The sequence below is a fragment of the Schistocerca piceifrons genome, chromosome 1 (genome assembly GCF_021461385.2).
Source record: "Schistocerca piceifrons isolate TAMUIC-IGC-003096 chromosome 1, iqSchPice1.1, whole genome shotgun sequence".
Taxonomy (NCBI): Eukaryota; Metazoa; Arthropoda; class Insecta; order Orthoptera; family Acrididae; genus Schistocerca; species Schistocerca piceifrons.
In genome coordinates, this window is record NC_060138.1 from 1,098,682,142 (window position 1) to 1,098,702,805 (window position 20,664).

Here is a 20,664-nt window from a genome sequence, read left to right on the forward strand (position 1 = left end):
CAGAAATAATATAAGCGAACTGAAATCTATGCGAAATAAATAATATCTTTCCATGGCTTTACCCGTATTTCACAATTCAGTTTACCATGCAGATACAATTTGTAATTAAACAGTACCAGTCACAAAAATACACAGAACACTTCCCTTGACTAAATTATATACATACAGAAATGTACCTATCCGTCTGCCATGCAGCAGCTAGCAATTTCACTTAAAATTTCTGGAATTACACACACTGCTTATCACTACATTATCATATTTAATATAACTATTTTTTATCATCATGAAGTGGTGACTTAAGTAACTATATCTTGCCATACATTTCTCATAACTCTGAAATTATGAGAATAGCATAACTACCTCAATTTTGCAGATAATTACAGGATTATACTTAACATGTAGCATTTCATATCAGATGTTAATAGGGGAACAATAATCTCTGGTCACATTCACATTGGCACTGCCAGAACAGCAACAGCATACATTTACAAGAATTGTCCATGGTTTCAATAAGCAATTTTTAAAGAAAAGGAAAGGAAAAGAGAAAGTGGCTTTAACATGGAGCTGAACGATACCACATGAAGGTTATCAGACATACACTCCCATGTAAATACTGAGTGTCAACTGCTATTTGCATCGTCCTTTGAAGTATGTGGAATAAGACTGTAAAACAATTTTGAATTTAGTACTTGACAGTAATTTTCAGCTACCACGTAACTTGCGAAGGAAAGCTGTGTATGTGCTGGAACAGAGGCCATTTAAAAAAAAAAAAAAAAATGCATCTACAAACTGAAATAATATATATGAAATAAACAGTAAGGCTTGAACATTTGACGATGAAAACTGAAAGCAATATAGGGACTATTATTCTGTTTTTGTTTCTTTCATAACTGCTACTGTTATCTTATAACGGAGCACCTGCCATATAAAACACACTTACAAAGAAAATCTGAGCAATTGTTTTAAAATGCAAAAAATTGTCAAAAAGATAAAACCTCTGAACATAGATCTGAAGTAGTGCTTACTGCCAAATATGGAAATGCGGATAGAAATCTGAACTACACCTTCATCTGGTATATTGAAAAAGACAAGGAATAAATGAAAATGTGTTAAAACCATTCAGAATTCTCAACCCCTACTGTTTTCTTTCCTTTCGGCAATAATGAAGCAGTGGTTCTGGGAGCTTCAGATGCATATTGTTTTTTTGCACCGTTTTCTCCTGTACTTCCTTTTTTTGTAGGTTTCTCATTTTTCATGTACAAATCTGAACTAATGTTCCATCATTCTCAAGTACATTGCATATAAGATCAGTAAATGAAGATTTAAAAACGGATAGGTAAGTCCAACACGTGAAGAATCATCTCTCTTGCATGACACTTTCTGGTGTGTCAACATGTCAGCAAATTAAGAAGTTTTCAAAGAAAATAATTTACAAAATTAAGATATATAGGACCTGAATGCAGATTCATTAAAAATAACTAAATAAATTCATCTGCCTTAGAATTTGAATAAATGACTCTGAAACAGGGAATTGGGAATCACATATAAACATTATACCAACCACAATTTTGGAAACAAATGCACAAGACAATTTTCGCTTTATAGTCAACATTATGCCAAGCATGAAAAGAAATTTGCTTCTGCTAATACACATTTGGAATGACAAAAGGAGGTCCATGAGACCAGCACAATGCAAATCCACTTTACTTCAACATTCTTTTCACGATGTTGCTGGTAGCAACAATCATGCAGTTTCCTGTATAATTACTTGTTGATATGAATCTTAAACCAGAAGTCAGATTTTCCCCTTGTGCTTAAGCTGCCTCTTCCTTTGCAAGGAGTTATGTAAAAATATAAAGCAGTCATGTGATTCAGAACTATTTAAAAAAAAATTGTCCAGCCCTCTAATTACGCAGGAGTAGGAGTAAGACCTAGAATATATTCTACATTTCAGCTATCCTGAGTACATAAATGTGGTGGCTGAACTACAATTTTAAGTTAATAAATGCCTTATCCATGATCTTCTACATCTTAATTTACATTCCAGCACAGAGTTTGATAATGCAGACTGAAAATACTCTTACTCATTTATATGCTGATTGTATTTCAACTGTCTTGTAAAGAAACACATTTCATACAGCTACCAGCCTCATGCAAGCCTTTTGGATACAAACAGCATATGAACAACTTTCTATTGGGGGCAAACCACAGTTGAGCTTGGAAAACATGGATTCACTGAATAAACAAGGAAAGAATTCTCACTTCCAGCAAACTATCAATGCATCTTTAACATACTCTGCTGTCTCTTCACAGGCAAATAATAAAATTCTCCAGTTCACAATAAATCCAAGCACAAGATTTACAGCCTGTAAAATTTTACTTCTGAACTGTAGATGATATGACATATCAGGAAAAACACACACACACACACACACACACACACACACACACACACACAAGAATCTTCAGTGACATTTGTGTCACCAATAACTCAAATGGGTAATGTATTCTGGACTTAGGAACATCAGACATACTTTTTTTTGTATGACAAGGATGAAGAATAAATGCAAAGAATAATTCACTGCTGCACGTAAATGAAAACTGCATTGTTGAAATATCAATCATTTCATTTTGTACCTTTTTCTATGCTTGGTGTTGCAATACAATGTTTTGTATGTCTGTTACAGTTTTATAAAATTATCAAGAGTAGATGTCTAGTTCAACTCTAATGAAACTGCTGCCCTCAACAACAAATTTGGTAGGACTGACTCACTACAAGAATGCACATTACAAATGGATAAGAAACTCATTTAGAAATAGCAATCTGACAAACAATTTACCATGAGAAAGACATGCAGAATGAAGATAACTAGAGCTGTTCTAAATGCTGAACACTTACAAATGAAATATGAACTTCCCATTATTTACTGAGAGTGAATGAGTCTGAACACAACTGCCAGGAACAACAAAGACTTGGCGGAGGGGGGATAACATTTCACGAAAGTGCACATGGAAAAGGGAAAGAGCAGGAAAAGGAATGAATGGAGAATGAGAAGGAAACAGTTCTGTCAGGCTGAGAAATTCTCACGTGGTATCAATTAACACACAAATTCCAGAAATAAATTCAAATGTAATTTTCACTAAAGTACTGAGTTCTTAATTGACAGTGTCCTAATGCAAAGACTGAAATGAATTCTTAATGTAGAAATTACAGTTAAGTCTAATGAAGAGAGAACACACAATGAAAAAAAGAAAAAAAACACAATATGATTTTAATTTCTTAGCTCAACAAAATTAGGTTGTATTATATCATATACATGCACGACACCACAAAACTTCACTACTGAAAAGCTTTCCTTAATGACTTCAAAAAGTCAGACATTTCTCTTTATCTTTTGTCTCCACACACAGCTACAAAAGAGATAAAAATTAATCACTAAATCATTCAACATGATTTCTACACAGTTACATCGCAGTTTGTAAAAAGAAATTACAAGAAAGGAAAGGAAAGGAACTGCACATTTGTCCAAAGAATTGGCAAATTTGTTCAAAGAGCAACTAGAAAATCAACTAGTACAGACTTTTACACAATTATCTGCCACATTCCTCATTCCACAAGATTTGCCGTTCTCTCGGTGTCCCATTCTCGGTAACACAGAAACGCCCATTATCCCACCGCACTGCCAACCCTTCTCCCACGGTGAGTGTGATTCCCGTACCAGGGAATCGATGCAAAGCACCACCAGTGCCCGTAATAATGGTAGCATTACCATTTACATCCTGAGTGAGAGTGGCATTTGAAATCACAGAGGGAAACATGTCCCGAGGGGGCGCCTCAAGCTGCAGTACGGCAGAACACTGTGGGCTTCCACTACTGGGACTGCTGCTAGAAGAATAGTGGGCACCTAGGTCTGGCCTTTGTCATTTGCTGTTGGCTTGCAATGCAGCATTGATCTGTGCCCACAGGTCTTTCTTACAAGATTTAGACCTGAAAGAAATAAACATCAGATTATTGTTTATTTTCATATTTTTACAGTGAAATCAACAATCTGTCAATTTTGGTCAAACTTCATGCAAATACTATCTCTTCCACTGATACTCCAGTTATACATTTCCCAACAACCCTCAGAGTGAGGCCAGAGACTGTACTGTGATTCATTACATTGATGGCCAGAAGATATGCAGTGGAATAAATGGATTTCGCAGAGCTGCATGCCCAAAATCAAATTCATGCAGTTCTTTAGACATTTCAATAAAAATTAACATAAAATCTAAATATCAGAAGGAAAAACAAAGGTTATCAGTAATTGCCTTTGTGACATGAAATTCCAAGCACTGTCAATATGACAAGCGGAAGAGTAATAAAAGCTCAGTAAAAATGAACTCAGAAACAAAATGAATAGAGCAGTCCATTAAGACAAAACTGGAAAAGGAGAATGAGAATTTCTTTGATTACATTTGTCTCACATATTGCCCATCTCTCTCTTTGGTTTTTATCTGTTTTCTTTTTCATGTTGCATCTTGCACTATTTATCCCATTTTTCAATCAGTATTTACTTCTCACTAAGTCCTTTTATAATCTCTGGATAGACACTGGCAAGAATGTACTTACTAAGGTGCTGTTTCTGCTCCCTCCCCCACCTCCCTCTCATGCCTTATTTAAGTACTGGCCAGGCATCCATCTCCTTTTAAATTTACTGTTTCCACAAGCGAACATTCCGTTTGTTAAAGCGTAATATAAGAAATCTTGCAAACATCTGCTAACTCACTGCCAAAATACATATGACTGGAACTAAGTTGTGAAACAAATGGAAAGAACATAGTAAAATCTAAAGTTTTGGAACTTTTACAGTTACTTCATGAGCACCTTGTGAAGTATAAGGAAATTTTGAGTCTAAAGATTGCCAGCAAATTATACAAACATAAAAATATTCTGCCATCTTTATAATGACTTTCAAGCACTGAAAAAAAAAAAAAAAAAAAAAAAAAAAAAATTCTTTTAAAAAAATGAGGTCTATTGGGAAAACTGTACCTAATAAAATAAACAGTGAATGGATTCTAACTGAAGCTGAAATAATTTTGAAAAAGTGGATTTTTGTTTTGTTTTTATTGTCAATGAAAATACGGGCCTGAAGCTATTTGCAGGAAAATTCTTCTAGGTGAATCAAGACTGTTCTACTGACGTTTATTGGGTAGTATAGCTTGTTGTGCTGATTACTTCTGCATGTCTGTGTACAAGTACAATGTCTTTATACGGCTGATGTTCCATTATCTTTGCAGCTTCTGCCAAGCACATTGTCTATTATCCCTTTGCATACATTCGTAGTGTCTTCTGTTTTAAATCCTTTTGTTTTATGCAAGAAATAAAGCTCATTCATTATATGCTGTTATATTGTAATTACAGCCGGTCCAACAGTATATGGGCCCAGAAAAAATGTTAATTTACTGGGGCAATGTTTTATTTTCTTCCTGTCAATCAAGTCTCCAAATTGTGTTCAATTACATCAAGGGTTTTACCTGGAAAGTGAGAAGGTAAAAGATGAATTGTACGAAACTTTTCAGTATCCAGAAATTTGATGGAAGTGATTTTCAATTGTGGAAGTTATCTTTCACACTGAGAAATTGCTCAACATCCTTGATGGAAGTAAAGTAAGGCCAGTTGAAGGTACAGATGCACAAAACTTGTGAGATAAACTTAATACAAAAGCAATGCTTTTTATTTAACCTGATACAGAATTTGAACAGCTGCAAACTGTCATGTTGTGTGCTATAGCAAATGGTATTTAGCATCGGCTTAAGACAATTCACGAGCAGTGATCTGCAATAAATAAAGTAGCATTGAAATAACAGTTCTTTAATTATAACATGTCACTCTGTAATACTGATGTGCAATATATTAGTAAAGTTGAAGCATTACCACATTCTCTTGCAGATGTTGGTGAACCAGTGGGAGATGCAAACAAGAACACCAAAGTTTTAGGTGGGCTTCCAGCAACATATGGTTTGTTTGTTGCAGCTTGGAATTTGTGTGGTGAAAACAAGCAGACTTTCAAAAATTTAACAGAAAGATTACTGAAAGAAGAACAAGGTTTGCCACAAACTGAAAAAACAGCAACTGCATTTGCTGCTGGTAATGGAAATCACAAAAAGCATAAAGGTCAGGGTCAGTATTTACAAAGCAATTTAAGCAGAAATTCTGTGAATAAGAAGAGTATCAAATGCTATTATTGTCATAAAAAGATCATTATAAGGTTGAGTGTAAGGAAAGACAGATGAAATTGTCAAGAGAAGGTCAAGAACCTAAACATTAAGCTCTGAGTGCATAAATTAGGAACATTTTGGCTTACTGATAGTGCTGCATTAAAACACTTGACCTTACACAAGGAATGATTTTTAATGCTTAAATCACTAGGAAAGTTCGAAGTTCCTGTTCAGGTATGAGAAACTCAGCTGTCTATGCCGTAGGTATTGGCCAGTCACATTAAATGCACTAGTCAATGGTGTATGGGAACTTTGTACACTGTAGGGTATACTGTATGAAACCTTTTTTTTCCAGTGGGAGCAGTAACCAGTAAACATTTAGAAGTCACACTTAACAATAATAAGATTGAGGTATTTCGAGAGAGGCTAGTGACAAGTGGTGTAAAAGCTGAAAATAATTGTTACAGAATGTTATTTTGTATGAAAAATGTGGAACAAGCAAATTGTGCATCATCTAAATTAGCTCTTTTCTGGCACAAGAATTTGGGACATCCAAATTTCAAAAATTTGATGAAAATGGCTGACTGTGGTCTGATTCTACAAACGGCTCTAAGTAAATTCCTCTGTGAATCACGTCAGTATGGTAAACTTCATGAAGGGATTTAGATCAAGTTTTCAGATTCGTGCCTGTGCTCCAGGAAAATTACTCATGTACTGGGATTTAGTGGATCTACTTCCAGATCACTAAGTTGTTGGTTTTACAAGATTAAACAGAAACCAGACAGTACCATAATGAGTTATGAAGTTAGGTTATGTGCAAAAGGTTGTTCTCAGAAATCTGGACTTAATTAGGGAGGAAACTTTCACTTGCTGTACAGTACAAATCACTCCTTAACCTTTTGCTTTTGGCAGGGGTGTACGATAGAGATATGAAGAAGTTTGATGTGAAAACTTTTTTTTTCAATGGTGATTTTTACACAGATATATTCATGAAACACAGCCTGAAGGTTTTGTTAGTGAAAATGCAAATTTAGTCTCCAAATTAAACAAAGGCATTTATGAACTAAAGTTGTCTTCTTGATGTTGGAATGGAAAATTTGTTCAGTTTATTAAATGTTCTGATATTAAATGTCCCGATTTCATCAGATTCATTCAGATAATTGTGTGTTTTTTGCTTAAGACTTAAGAATAACCTGTCAAGTCTCTGGAGTAAGCACTTCACAAAAAAATCCAGGTATTGATGGCTCCAGTTAGGCATCAGTTTATCTGATTCTTTATACATGGGGCGCATTAATGAGCTGTCAAAACTGATCATTTAAATAAAATAATTAAATAAAGTAACTTCTGAAAACGTATCACTATTTGGTGAATATAATAGAGGGAAACATTCCACGTGGGAAAAATATATCTAAAGAAAGATGATGAAACTTACCAAACAAAAGCGCTGGCAGGTCGATAGACACACAAACAAACACAAACATACACACAAAATTCTAGCTTTCGCAACCAATGGTTGCCTCGTCAGGAAAGAGGGAAGGAGAAGGAAAGACAAAAGGATATGGGTTTTAAGGGAGAGGGTAAGGTGTCATTCCAATCCCGGGAGCGGAAAGACTTACCTTAGGGGGAAAAAAGGACAGGTATACACTCGCACACACACACATATCCATCCACACATACACAGACACAAGCAGACATTTGTAAAGGCAAAGAGTTTGGGCAGAGATGTCAGTCGGGGCGGATGTACAGAGGCAAAGATGAAGTTGAAAGACAGGTGGGGTATGAGCGGCGGCAAATTGAAATTAGAAATTAGCGGAGATTGAGGCCTGGCGGATAGCGAGAAGAAAGGATATGCTGAAGGGCAAGTTCCCATCTCCGGAGTTCTGACAGGTTGGTGTTAGTGGGAAGTATCCAGATAACCCGGACGGTGTAACACTGTGCCAAGATGTGCTGGCCGTGCACCAAGGCATGTTTAGCCACAGGGTGATCCTCATTACCAACAAACACTGTCTGCCTGTGTCCATTCATGCGAATGGACAGTTTGTTGCTGGTCATTCCCACATAGAACGCTTCACAGTGTAGGCAGGTCAGTTGGTAAATCACGTGGGTGCTTTCACACGTGGCTCTGCCTTTGATCGTGTACACCTTCCGGGTTACAGGACTGGAATAGGTGGTGGTGGGAGGGTGCATGGGACAGGTTTTACACCGGGGGCGGTTACAGGGGTAGGAGCCAGAGGGTAGGGAAGGTGGTTTGGGGATATCATAGGGATGAACTAAGAGGTTGCGAAGGTTAGGTGGACGGCGGAAAGACACTCTTGGTGGAGTGGGGAGGATTTCATGAAGGATGGATCTCATTTCAGGGCAGGATTTGAGGAAGTCGTATCCCTGCTGGAGAGCCACATTCAGAATCTGATCCAGTCCCGGAAAGTATCCTGTCACAAGTGGGGCACTTTTGGGGTTCTTCTGTGGAAGGTTCCGGGTTTGAGGAGATGAGGATGTGGCTCTGGTTATTTGCTTCTGTACCAGGTCGGGAGGGTAGTTACGGGATGCAAAAGCTGTTTTTAGGTTGTTGGTGTAATGGTTCAAGGATTCCGGACTGGAGCAGATTCGTTTGCCACGAAGACCTAGGCTGTAGGGAAGGGACCGTTTGATGTGGAATGGGTGGCAGCTGTCATAATGGAGGTACTGTTGCTTGTTGGTGGGTTTAATGTGGACGGACGTGTGAAGCTGGCCATTGGACAGGTGGAGGTCAACGTCAAGGAAAGTGGCATGGGATTTGGAGTAGGACCAGGTGAATCTGATGGAACCAAAGGAGTTGAGGTTGGAGAGGAAATTCTGGAGTTCTTCTTCACTGTGAGTCCAGATCACGAAAATGTCATCAATAAATCGGTACCAAACTTCGGGTTGGCAGGCCTGGGTAACCAGGAAGGCTTCCTCTAAGCGACCCATGAATAGGTTGGCATACGAGGGGGCCATCCTGGTACCCATGGCTGTTCCCTTTAATTGTTGGTATGTCTGGCCTTCAAAAGTGTAGCTGGTTACCAAGCCCCCACCGAACGCATCTCTGCCTACGTAGATCAACACCTTCAACCCATTACATGCAGTCTCCCATCCTTCATCAAAGACACCAACCACTTTCTCAAACGCCTGGAATCCCTACCCAGTCTGTTACCCCCGGAAACCATCCTTGTAACCATTGATGCCACTTCCTTATACACAAATATTCCGCATGTCCAGGGCCTCGCTGCGATGGAGCACTTCCTTTCACGCCGATCACCTGCCGCCCTACCTAAAACCTCTTTCCTCATTACCTTAGCCAGCTTCATCCTGACCCACAACTTCTTCACTTTTGAAGGCCAGACATACCAACAATTAAAGGGAACAGCCATGGGTACCAGGATGGCCCCCTCGTATGCCAACCTATTCATGGGTCGCTTAGAGGAAGCCTTCCTGGTTACCCAGGCCTGCCAACCCGAAGTTTGGTACCGATTTATTGATGACATTTTCGTGATCTGGACTCACAGTGAAGAAGAACTCCAGAATTTCCTCTCCAACCTCAACTCCTTTGGTTCCATCAGATTCACCTGGTCCTACTCCAAATCCCATGCCACTTTCCTTGACGTTGACCTCCACCTGTCCAATGGCCAGCTTCACACGTCCGTCCACATTAAACCCACCAACAAGCAACAGTACCTCCATTATGACAGCTGCCACCCATTCCACATCAAACGGTCCCTTCCCTACAGCCTAGGTCTTCGTGGCAAACGAATCTGCTCCAGTCCGGAATCCTTGAACCATTACACCAACAACCTAAAAACAGCTTTTGCATCCCGTAACTACCCTCCCGACCTGGTACAGAAGCAAATAACCAGAGCCACATCCTCATCTCCTCAAACCCGGAACCTTCCACAGAAGAACCCCAAAAGTGCCCCACTTGTGACAGGATACTTTCCGGGACTGGATCAGATTCTGAATGTGGCTCTCCAGCAGGGATACGACTTCCTCAAATCCTGCCCTGAAATGAGATCCATCCTTCATGAAATCCTCCCCACTCCACCAAGAGTGTCTTTCCGCCGTCCACCTAACCTTCGCAACCTCTTAGTTCATCCCTATGATATCCCCAAACCACCTTCCCTACCCTCTGGCTCCTACCCCTGTAACCGCCCCCGGTGTAAAACCTGTCCCATGCACCCTCCCACCACCACCTATTCCAGTCCTGTAACCCGGAAGGTGTACACGATCAAAGGCAGAGCCACGTGTGAAAGCACCCACGTGATTTACCAACTGACCTGCCTACACTGTGAAGCGTTCTATGTGGGAATGACCAGCAACAAACTGTCCATTCGCATGAATGGACACAGGCAGACAGTGTTTGTTGGTAATGAGGATCACCCTGTGGCTAAACATGCCTTGGTGCACGGCCAGCACATCTTGGCACAGTGTTACACCGTCCGGGTTATCTGGATACTTCCCACTAACACCAACCTGTCAGAACTCCGGAGATGGGAACTTGCCCTTCAGCATATCCTTTCTTCTCGCTATCCGCCAGGCCTCAATCTCCGCTAATTTCTAATTTCAATTTGCCGCCGCTCATACCCCACCTGTCTTTCAACTTCATCTTTGCCTCTGTACATCCGCCCCGACTGACATCTCTGCCCAAACTCTTTGCCTTTACAAATGTCTGCTGTCTGTGTATGTGTGGATGGATATGTGTGTGTGTGTGCGAGTGTATACCTGTCCTTTTTTCCCCGTAAGGTAAGTCTTTCCGCTCCCGGGATTGGAATGACACCTTACCCTCTCCCTTAAAACCCATATCCTTTTGTCTTTCCTTCTCCTTCCCTCTTTCCTGACGAGGCAACCATTGGTTGCGAAAGCTAGAATTGTGTGTATGTTTGTGTTTGTTTGTGTGTCTATCGACCTGCCAGCGCTTTTGTTTGGTAAGTTTCACTATTTGGTGATTTTTCTTTGCGTAATGACTGGCAGCAATGTTGCAAATGAATACTGCATCACTACCAGAAATATTTAACTGCCTACTAGAGTGAAATACATACCAGAAAATGCTGACAATCTTTAAGGACAGGTTCCTTACACGAAACAAGGGAAAAAAGTCTAGTAAACCTGGGCTCTACAATGCATACCTTAAGAGCTAAGAGCACTTGTTCATTTTTGCTAGTGAGAAACACATCTCTTCTACCTAACACATGCTTACAGCTCTTAAAGTACGCATTTCAGACCCCATGTTTACTACACTTTATACCACTACTTTGATACGAGTGCCCCTTTGCTCCTGTGCACTTCATTTGCCTAGTCCTCCAATACACATTCTAAAAGTCATTCCTTGTAATCACCGTCATCTTCATGTTGACTAAAAAGTATTTTACATACAAGTCCAAACTGACAAAAACACAAAAATTTCAACCACAGGAATCAGACTAGGTACTCGCTTTCGAAGAACCTAGGTATGGGCCACATAAGTGGGAGCGCTTCTTGGAATACCCAGACTGTCTGATCTAATTACGATTACCAGACATCAATATTATTTGAAGCACAACAACTTAATTATATGAATACATCAATTACTCATTCATGAAATACACCTTCCCCAAGTCTGTGTTCATCCTCTCAGTTGGCATTCAACACCACACCTCTGATCACAGACTGTACAGTAGCTTCCGTTCCACAATAGACACTCTCCCCCTTATTGCCATATGAGTCCATGGAAGACAGAATTGTTCTCAGCCCATTTCTCCTGGGAAAGCTGGTGCATCCCACAACTATCCCTGTGAACTTTTGCATATGCAGATCCCCTGAGTCATGCCTCAAATTAGCCACTGTAACAGTGGTCATATTTCGGTAAATCATGCCTGGAAAGAGAGAGAGAGAGAGAGAGAGAGAGAGAGAGAGAGAGAGAGAGTTTCTTTAGCTTTATAAAAACAAACTTTAGATGTTCTCACAGGCTACATAAAATGCCTATTACACGGTGATATGTTTCAATATAGTTCTTGGGTACAAGTGCCCCTATTCTGAGACCTTCCCTATCTGCTCTGCAAGTACCACGTACTCCTACTCGACGTGAGGCCCTAGCCACACGGTATTTCCAATACCGTAAGAAAAAGCTCATAGAAGGTTAACCTGATAGGAGTGAGCAAGCAGTGCCTTAACTAGTGTGAAGTTTCATCCAGTAAGTGACCCCCCCCCCCCCCCCCCCCCAACTGAGCTTCACATTCTTAATTTCGGAGACAAATTATGGTTAATGATTAATCATGCAAATTACAGATTAACAGAAGCTTTTATTATGAATGTATCAACAATAATAAAGCCACATTTCGGCTTTTCCATAATAACAACAGTTAGTAATGCTTAACTACATTATGTTTACTAACAAATTCAACAGAAACAAACCTTCTTCACACACAAGCCCTGTGTGCCACACAGACTTAAAGCTAGGATACGACACTGCAGTGCCTGCTTTGTCGAGAAGTATGATGCATGTCCTTTTGGATATGCATGCATGTCTGAAGAAACAGACACTGCAGCAGCTACAATAAAAAACAAATGTTTTCACAGTTGTGAATAGGGACAATCATCAGCTGTATAAGGGAATGATGAAAACAAAAAATTACGCTGGACGAAGCCTAGAACCCAAATTTCCCACTTACCACAAGCAGCTGCCTTACCTTTACACTATTCAAGCACAACTCATTGCCAGACCCAAACTTCTACATGTCATCAACTATGTGTCTATAACCTAAGTTCATACATCCATAATGTATATTCCCATATTCCCAATACACATAATGGACATAAGAGTGTAGGGTGTAGACACATGGTTGACAGCATGTTGGAAGTTTGGGTCTGGCCATGAGTCAGGCTCGGATAGTCAAAGTGTAAGGAAACCGCTTGGGATAAGTGGGAAATTTGGGTTTGAATCTATGTCCAGTACAAGTTTTCATTGTCATCATTCCATTATACAGCAGATGGTTATCCATATTCACAATTTTAAACACATTTCATGTATAAAATCAGTATGTCTACAGTAAAACCCTGGAGATAGAAGTATCAAAAGTAGGGCCTCTTTGCATTCTTCCATTAATTAATGCCAGTTCGGAGTCCACAGTGAACTACCTTATGAACACCCTCTCCCTCTATAAACCCCCCCCCCCCCCCCCCCCACACACACACACACACACACACACACACACACACACACACACACACACACACACACACACACACACACACACACACACAGAGAGAGAGAGAGAGAGAGAGAGAGAGAGAGAGAGAGAGAGAGAATATATATTTACTACTTTATGAAATTTTTTATTGATAGCAGATTACAATTTGAAAAGAAGAGGTGTTTCTAAATATAATTCTATGAATAACAATTACCTCTGCTATTCAAAATTTAATCAAGTTCTGCTGCAAAAAGAAGCAGATTATGCAGCCATAAAAATATTCAACCACTACACTAATTAATCACAAACACTGACTAAGAAAAAAGAACAGTTCAAAAACATTAAGTTAGTTTAAACCCATGTACAGATCTGCAATATAAATTGTCAGCATATTTCCACTCATAAAATGTACTGTTTTCACAAATCAATTGGTAAGTTTTACATATAATTAAGACACTGCAATCAACAACCATGGTAAGACCAAATAACAAAACATACATCCAAAAATTAACATGATGCTGTAAAATCCTGTGTGCAATAGAATTGGCAAACATAACCACTCGCCAGACAGAGGCACTGAGCTTCAAATTCACAAATAAACAGTAACTGGGACACGATTAATCAACTTTTGAGTTTTCATTCTTATTCAGAGCTAATCGGCTTGCTGTGCCAAGACAATGTAGCTGTGTTGGTATATATGTGTCCGCTTGTTCTAAAGAACAACAGAAGTTCATAAGCTGAGCTATCATGTTCCAGTTCTAGTTGAAGTACCTATATATCATTATACTATGAATGCTGATGATCTACTTATTTCACTGTTTATTATCTGAAAAAGCATGGATACGGTTTAAAACATACCTTCGTATTGACTGCAACCACTCTTTAAACTGAGTATTGCCATCAGGTGTAATCTGGAATGCAGCTCTTGCAGAGCAAACAATATTAACAAAATCTTCATAGTCACTTGCGGTCAGATGATAAAGTTTCTGATGCATGCATTGAATATACCTGTAAAAGAGAGGTATTTATACTCACATTGCTAGCGATTTTCAAGCCTTCAGATACTTACAGATTACAGGCAATGTTCACAACACTCTGTGAAAATCTGCTACATTACTTTCTTGCCTGTGAATATGCCCCATGAGTAAAGCTTCTGTAAAGTTTGGAAGGTAGGAGACGAGGTACTGGCAGAAGTAAAGCTGTGAGGACGGGGCGTGAGTCGTGCTTGGGTAGCTCAGTTGGTAGAGCACTTGCCCGCGAAAGGCAAAGGTCCCGAGTTCGAGTCTTGGTCCGGCACACAGTTTTAATCTGCCAGGAAGTTTCATATCAGCGCACACTCCGCTGTAGAGTGAAAATTTCATTCTAGAATGTATTTTGGATTTCTTCAACATGATTTGGTTCGAAGCAGTTATACATCCCTAAGGAGCCTGCGATGGTCAAGTACATCATACTTATAAAGTTTCTATAAAATGTGATCAGCTGCAATGTATCCCTTTGATACTTTATACTCAAACAGCCAGAACAGATGAGTAAACGATCCAAAAGAAAATAAGTGCTTCTACATTCTAAATTAACTTTTTATGACTTATTCAATTATGTTGACTACCAAAGAAATAAACCGTTCAAATGAAACGCGAATGGGTGCTGTGTATCAAACCGAGCAATCAGCTTATACCTCAACAACTGAGCAGTCATGTTGATACCAACACACAACAATGAAATCGTTCAGAGAAGGGAAGCTACTAGTGATAAGGCACCAGTACTGCTAATTGTCAACAAATAATTTACAGCAAATTTCAACATGTACCAATGTGACAGCCATGACTGACAGAGGGTTATGGAAGTAGATCACAGGACTGGTAATGAGACAGTAAATATTTCATTCTGTACTATAACAATTTCATCAAAAATGAATTCATTAAGATTTTCCAGAAATGGGGGTAAAAATAAGGGCACATTCCTTACACAGCCAACAGATCACTACTAGCTTTTAGAACTTTGGGATTGAAAGCAGTGCAAAAGCTAGGGGGCAAAAAATATGAGACTTTTCAAAAATTACTTACAAAAATCATCCATTATCAAAGGTGCAATTGTAATTTAAACTTACCCACTAGATGACCCCCCACCATGGGTGAATGCTGAGAGATGGAAAGAGTGGAAATTGACAAAACACAGCAAAACACATTCTCAGCATTTCCAGGAAGACAACATAGGACCGATCTTCCAGGAAGACAACATAGACCGATCTTCAGTTTCATTAGTCGATATTAAAGAAGTTGTAATACAAAAGCAGCCCTTTTGTGTCACATACCTTTCTTCTTGATTATTCACAATGTATAACAAAAAGGAAGTTATATTAATATGCAAAATGTACAATTTTACTGGATCAAATACGCATTTAAGACCAGAAAAACTTTTGAAAATGCCTTCCTGATAGTGTGCTATTCGTGAAAGCACTGTAACACTTTCTATTTTAAGCAACTGCCATATGCACATGAAGCAGCAATTGTAAACAGTACTCTGCTCATTTCTGACGCATCTAACGGGGTGATACTGGCTTCAAAGGAACATACAGTGTAAAACTTTAGCACCATCTCCCCTTATCATACCGCCATGGCCATAACTCATCCAAAAGGTGTTCCATAGGGTTTAGGTCGTGCCTCTGGGCAGGTCAGTCCATTTTAGGATTGTTATTGTCCACAAACCAGTGCCTCAGTGACAGTGTACATACATACAATTATGTACATAAACCTGTGCTTCAGTGACAGGGTACATACATACAATTATCGTTTCCAAAATATTCCTTTACTGTACACAGTACATGATGTTGTAAAATATGTTCATATCCTTCCGCATTTAACCTGTTCTTTTAGCACAATAAGAGGAACACACCCTAAGCATAAAAGACACCTCCATACCGCAACACCACCTCCTCTATACTTCGGTGTTGATGCTGCACATGATTGCAGGTAACGTTCTCCATGTATTCGTCAATTCAAAACCCTTCCATCGGATTGCCACAGTACCTGTACAGCGTGATTCATCACTCCAATTCACTTGTTTCCAATCATTCACTGTTTACACTATTTTGAGCATCGTTTAGCATTGACTACAGAAATGTATGGCCTGTACGGTGTTGCTCGACAATTGCAAACCAATCTTTTTAGCTCCCTATGCACAGCCAATGTGCTAGCTGGACTGCTCATAGCACTTTGGAAATCACATGTGACTTATTCCAAAGATTTCAATCCCTTTTTTTTATAACCATCCTCTGCACTGCTTGATTGTTCCTGTATGTTATTAGAGGAGAACTGACATGTCTTGGTTTAGCTGTGGCTGTTCCTTTGCATTTCCACTTCACAATCACTTCACCAATAGTTGACTTGGCAGCTTTAGAAGGGTTGAAATGTCCCTGATGGATTTCTTACTCAGGTGACATCCAATGACTAGTCATGTTTGAAGGCAGTGTGCTCACATGACTGACCCAGTCTACTGTTACTGCTCCTGTACAGAAAACCCAGCCCTCCACAGTGTGACTCTCTCCTGACATTTAGTGCTCGATTTTGCATTGCATAGGGATATCTGGATACATTTTATCAAATAGTGTGTACACTCCGGTAATTGATATCACCTAATTAACAGAACCAGTCGTATCTACAGCTTTTATGAGGCACCTCAGCTGTCACAAATGTACTAAACAATTTCTATAAAAGGAAAGTCTATACAGATATATTAGGAGTTAACAACTTAACAAGTACTTACATCTGTTGGCACTTCTGGACAAGCGGAGTAAGTGCAGAACGTAAATGCTGCATTATGAGGCTCGGGTTGTTACGAGCAAGATAATGTGCAGCCTCCAAGGCCACATCGTGCAGTACAAATGGACTGACAATACTATTCACGGCACATATACAAAACTGGTGTAAGTATTGTGTTCCTGAAACAGAAAGAAATAATACTCAGAATAAAGTCTGTAACAATGAAGCAAGACTTAAGTATACTGGAAAAATTACTGTTTCCACGGAAATCATGAAAAGAGGAGATAGGTAGGATTAGCTAATTCCTTTCTCAGTAATACAAACACAGGAATGCAGAATTGCGTAAGCGTCAACTGTGCTTTTGCTGCCCGCCCACCCCAAGTGAAATGAAATAAAGTATAGCTGAAGACACAGTCGATGAGGAGGGGGGAGGGGAGGGAGGGTATTAGAAAGTAGAACGAGTAAACATGACTGTCCAATTCAATTACATATTTGGGACAACTAAAGAAATTTTGAGATATGGTAGTCTTTTAACCCTGCTGTTCTGTTCGGGTCTATATGACCCGAAACGAATATGAACGTTATTTTACATTATGTAAATACCAATATATATTTATGAAACTTTGTGACTTTGTCTGAAAATGGATGAGCAGCATGTGTTTTAAAAGGTTTTAAAAAAGTTTAAGAAGTTTGGGCTTCAACTGTAATAGTTGCATATGTAATGTTCGGGTCATAATGACCCGACACAAATATGTTTAGTGTAACTCGTATTTATTTCTAAAATCTGGAAATGGCGAAAATTATTTTTGTTGTGTTGTGTGGGAATAGTGACTGCATCATTCCAACTTACTCTCAACAATCACCTAAAGCTCCATGCGTTCACAACAATGGGCTTGTTTGTTGCTTTCCCCAGGAAATAATAATTGGCAGTTCTCAATAATTGGAATGCTTTGTTTCTGCCCAGTTTGACTTGTGACACCATGGCGATGAGACCATTGAATGATCGTGAGTTGGAAGAAATAGTAAATGCCTCACCAGATGAAGGATCACTTTCTGAGTTTGAAGATCACATCAGCAATGCATCTGAAAGCGAGTGTTCCGATGACAGTTACGACAGTCCACAGCCCATACAAAATAGTGTAGAGACTTTTCTTTCTAAAAATGGGAATATAGAATGGCAGTTGCATCCACCAGCACAACATGGTCGCCTACCAGCTTCGAACATCATCAAGAGTACCCCAGGAGTTACCAGGTATGCAGTCAGCAGAATATCTGATGTAAAATGTTCATTTGAAGCAGTATTTCACACAGCGCTTCAAAATGAAATAATAGAGATGACAAATATTGAAGGGCAGCGAGTTTATGGTGAACAGTGGACAGATATTGATGGTTCTGTTTTCCATGCATACTTAGGACTCTTACTCCTAGCGGGTGTATATCGATCTCATGGGGAGTCTACAAAAAGTTTGTGGGATAAAGATACTGGGCGAAACATATTTCGAGCAACCATGTCTCATGAAACATTCTGTAAGATATCACGTGTCCTGCGATTTGACAAGAAATCTACTAGAGAGGAAAGACGACGTACTGACAAACTTGCCGCAATTCGTAGTATTTGGGAGAAGTGGGTAGAGGTCCTTCCTAAACTGTATAATCCAGGAGAAAATGTTACTGTTGACGAGCAGTTAGTAGCATTTAGAGGTCGCTGTCCATTCAAGCAGTATATCCCAAGTAAACCGGCAAAATATGGGATCAAAATATGGACCATGTGTGACAGCAAAACTTCATACGTACTGAAAGCCCAAATTTATACAGGAAAGGTGAGTGGAGCGGCACCAGAAAGAAATCAGGGAATGAGGGTGGTATCTGATCTCACTTCTGAGTTACGTGGTCAGAATATCACGTGTGACAACTTTTTTACGTCGTACAATTTGGGGCAGCTGCTTCTGAAAAGGAAATTGACTATGTTGGGAACTATACGGAAAAATAAGCCGGAGCTTCCACACAAAATGACCAACAAGGAGGTACACAGCTCTTCATTTTACTTCACAAATGACACTACTGTGGTTAATTATATTCCTAAGAGACACAAGAATGTTGTACTTATGAGCACTCTCCACCATGATGCGGAAATCAGTGACAGGGCTGATAAGAAGCCAAAAATGATTTTGGACTATAATTCAACCAAAGGTGCTGTAGACACGCTTGATCAGTTATTAGGTACATATACATGCAAACGAAAAAGTAATAGGTGGCCAATGATAGTTTTCTACAATATTCTTGATGTTTCTGCTTATAATGCATACGTTTTGTGGATTTCGGTTGACCCTAATTGGAATGCAAGCAAATTGACTAGAAGGAGAATATTCTTGGAGGAACTTGGAAAGTCACTGATAAAAGAACATATTGCATCAAGAACGCATTTCCCAAGAACAGAAGATTCTTTGAGAATGGTCACAAGCATCCAAAACCCGAATGATGTGGGTGGTGTGTCAGAATCGGTAACAACAAGAAAATCTACAAAACGTGCACGCTGTAAGTTCTGTCCATCAAGTAATGACAATAAAACAAACATGGTGTGTGGAAAATGTAGTAAACATATTTGCAAGAAACATGTAACCTACTTGTGTCCACAGTGCAAGCAGTAAGAAAAGAACTGTAGTATTTTATAAGATGATTGTATTGAAAATTCTGTTGTTTCAAATTTATGTGAATACTTGTGCCTAAACTACAATCAGTAAGAAGAGAGGATTCTAAAGTTGTAGTGCTTTCTATGTTGGAATGTAATAAAAAAACTGTAGTGTGTTCTGTACTGTAGTGTGCTCTAAGATGAATATCTGTAATGACAACTGTCTGTTGTTAGAAAATGTCAATACTTACGTCTAAACTGTCAACAATAAGAATAGAAGTATGGAAAAACTGTAGTGCTTTCTAAGTTGAATGCCTGTAATGGAAACTGTCTGTTGTTTCAAATTTATGTGCATATTTAAATGAAAAATATCCCTCAATAAAGTTGTATGCATTGTTATTATTATTATTATTACCATTATTATTATTATTATTATTATTATTATTATTACTAACAAGGTACTGGAATAGAACAACAATGTCGATAGCTAAAACTGTACCAAAATTTATGTTTCTAAAGCATTTTGATATGTCGGGTCATATTGACCCGAACAGTATATATGTCAAGTAAAAGTGAACAGAACAGCAGGGTTAAACAGCATCCTTCATGGGCGGTTTCTGGGAGTGGTGGGAAAAAAACCATTATCATAATATTTGGTTGATGAATTATTATTTTTGCCCTGTCCTAGGAAACTACACATACAGGAAAATATGTTTTTAGAAAAGCTTTATTCAGAGAAATTATACCAGCAATGAAAATTAATACAACAACTGAAATTCCTGGATGAAACAGTACTTATTTTATACAACAATTCTGTTATGTTCTACATTAGAACAAAACAGCAGCAAACAGATAACACGTAAATTTTGCTTTGAATTTTTAGTGAGCATTAAAGTAATCA

General features: G+C 39.0%; 1 protein-coding gene across 1 annotated transcript in view; it reads right to left on the reverse strand.

Moving 5' to 3' along the window:
• Positions 1-827: 827 nt before the first annotated feature.
• Positions 828-20,664, reverse strand: part of LOC124776007 (zinc finger SWIM domain-containing protein 8 homolog) — a 511,151-nt gene continuing 491,314 nt past the window's right edge. Inside the window, exons 23-25 of the mRNA XM_047250851.1 lie at positions 17,139-17,313; positions 14,235-14,384; positions 828-3,988 (exon numbers count right to left, since the gene is read on the reverse strand). Coding sequence (XP_047106807.1) covers positions 3,922-3,988; positions 14,235-14,384; positions 17,139-17,313 — 392 coding nt within the window. The 3' untranslated portion in view covers positions 828-3,921. The remainder of the gene's footprint in view (positions 3,989-14,234; positions 14,385-17,138; positions 17,314-20,664) is intronic.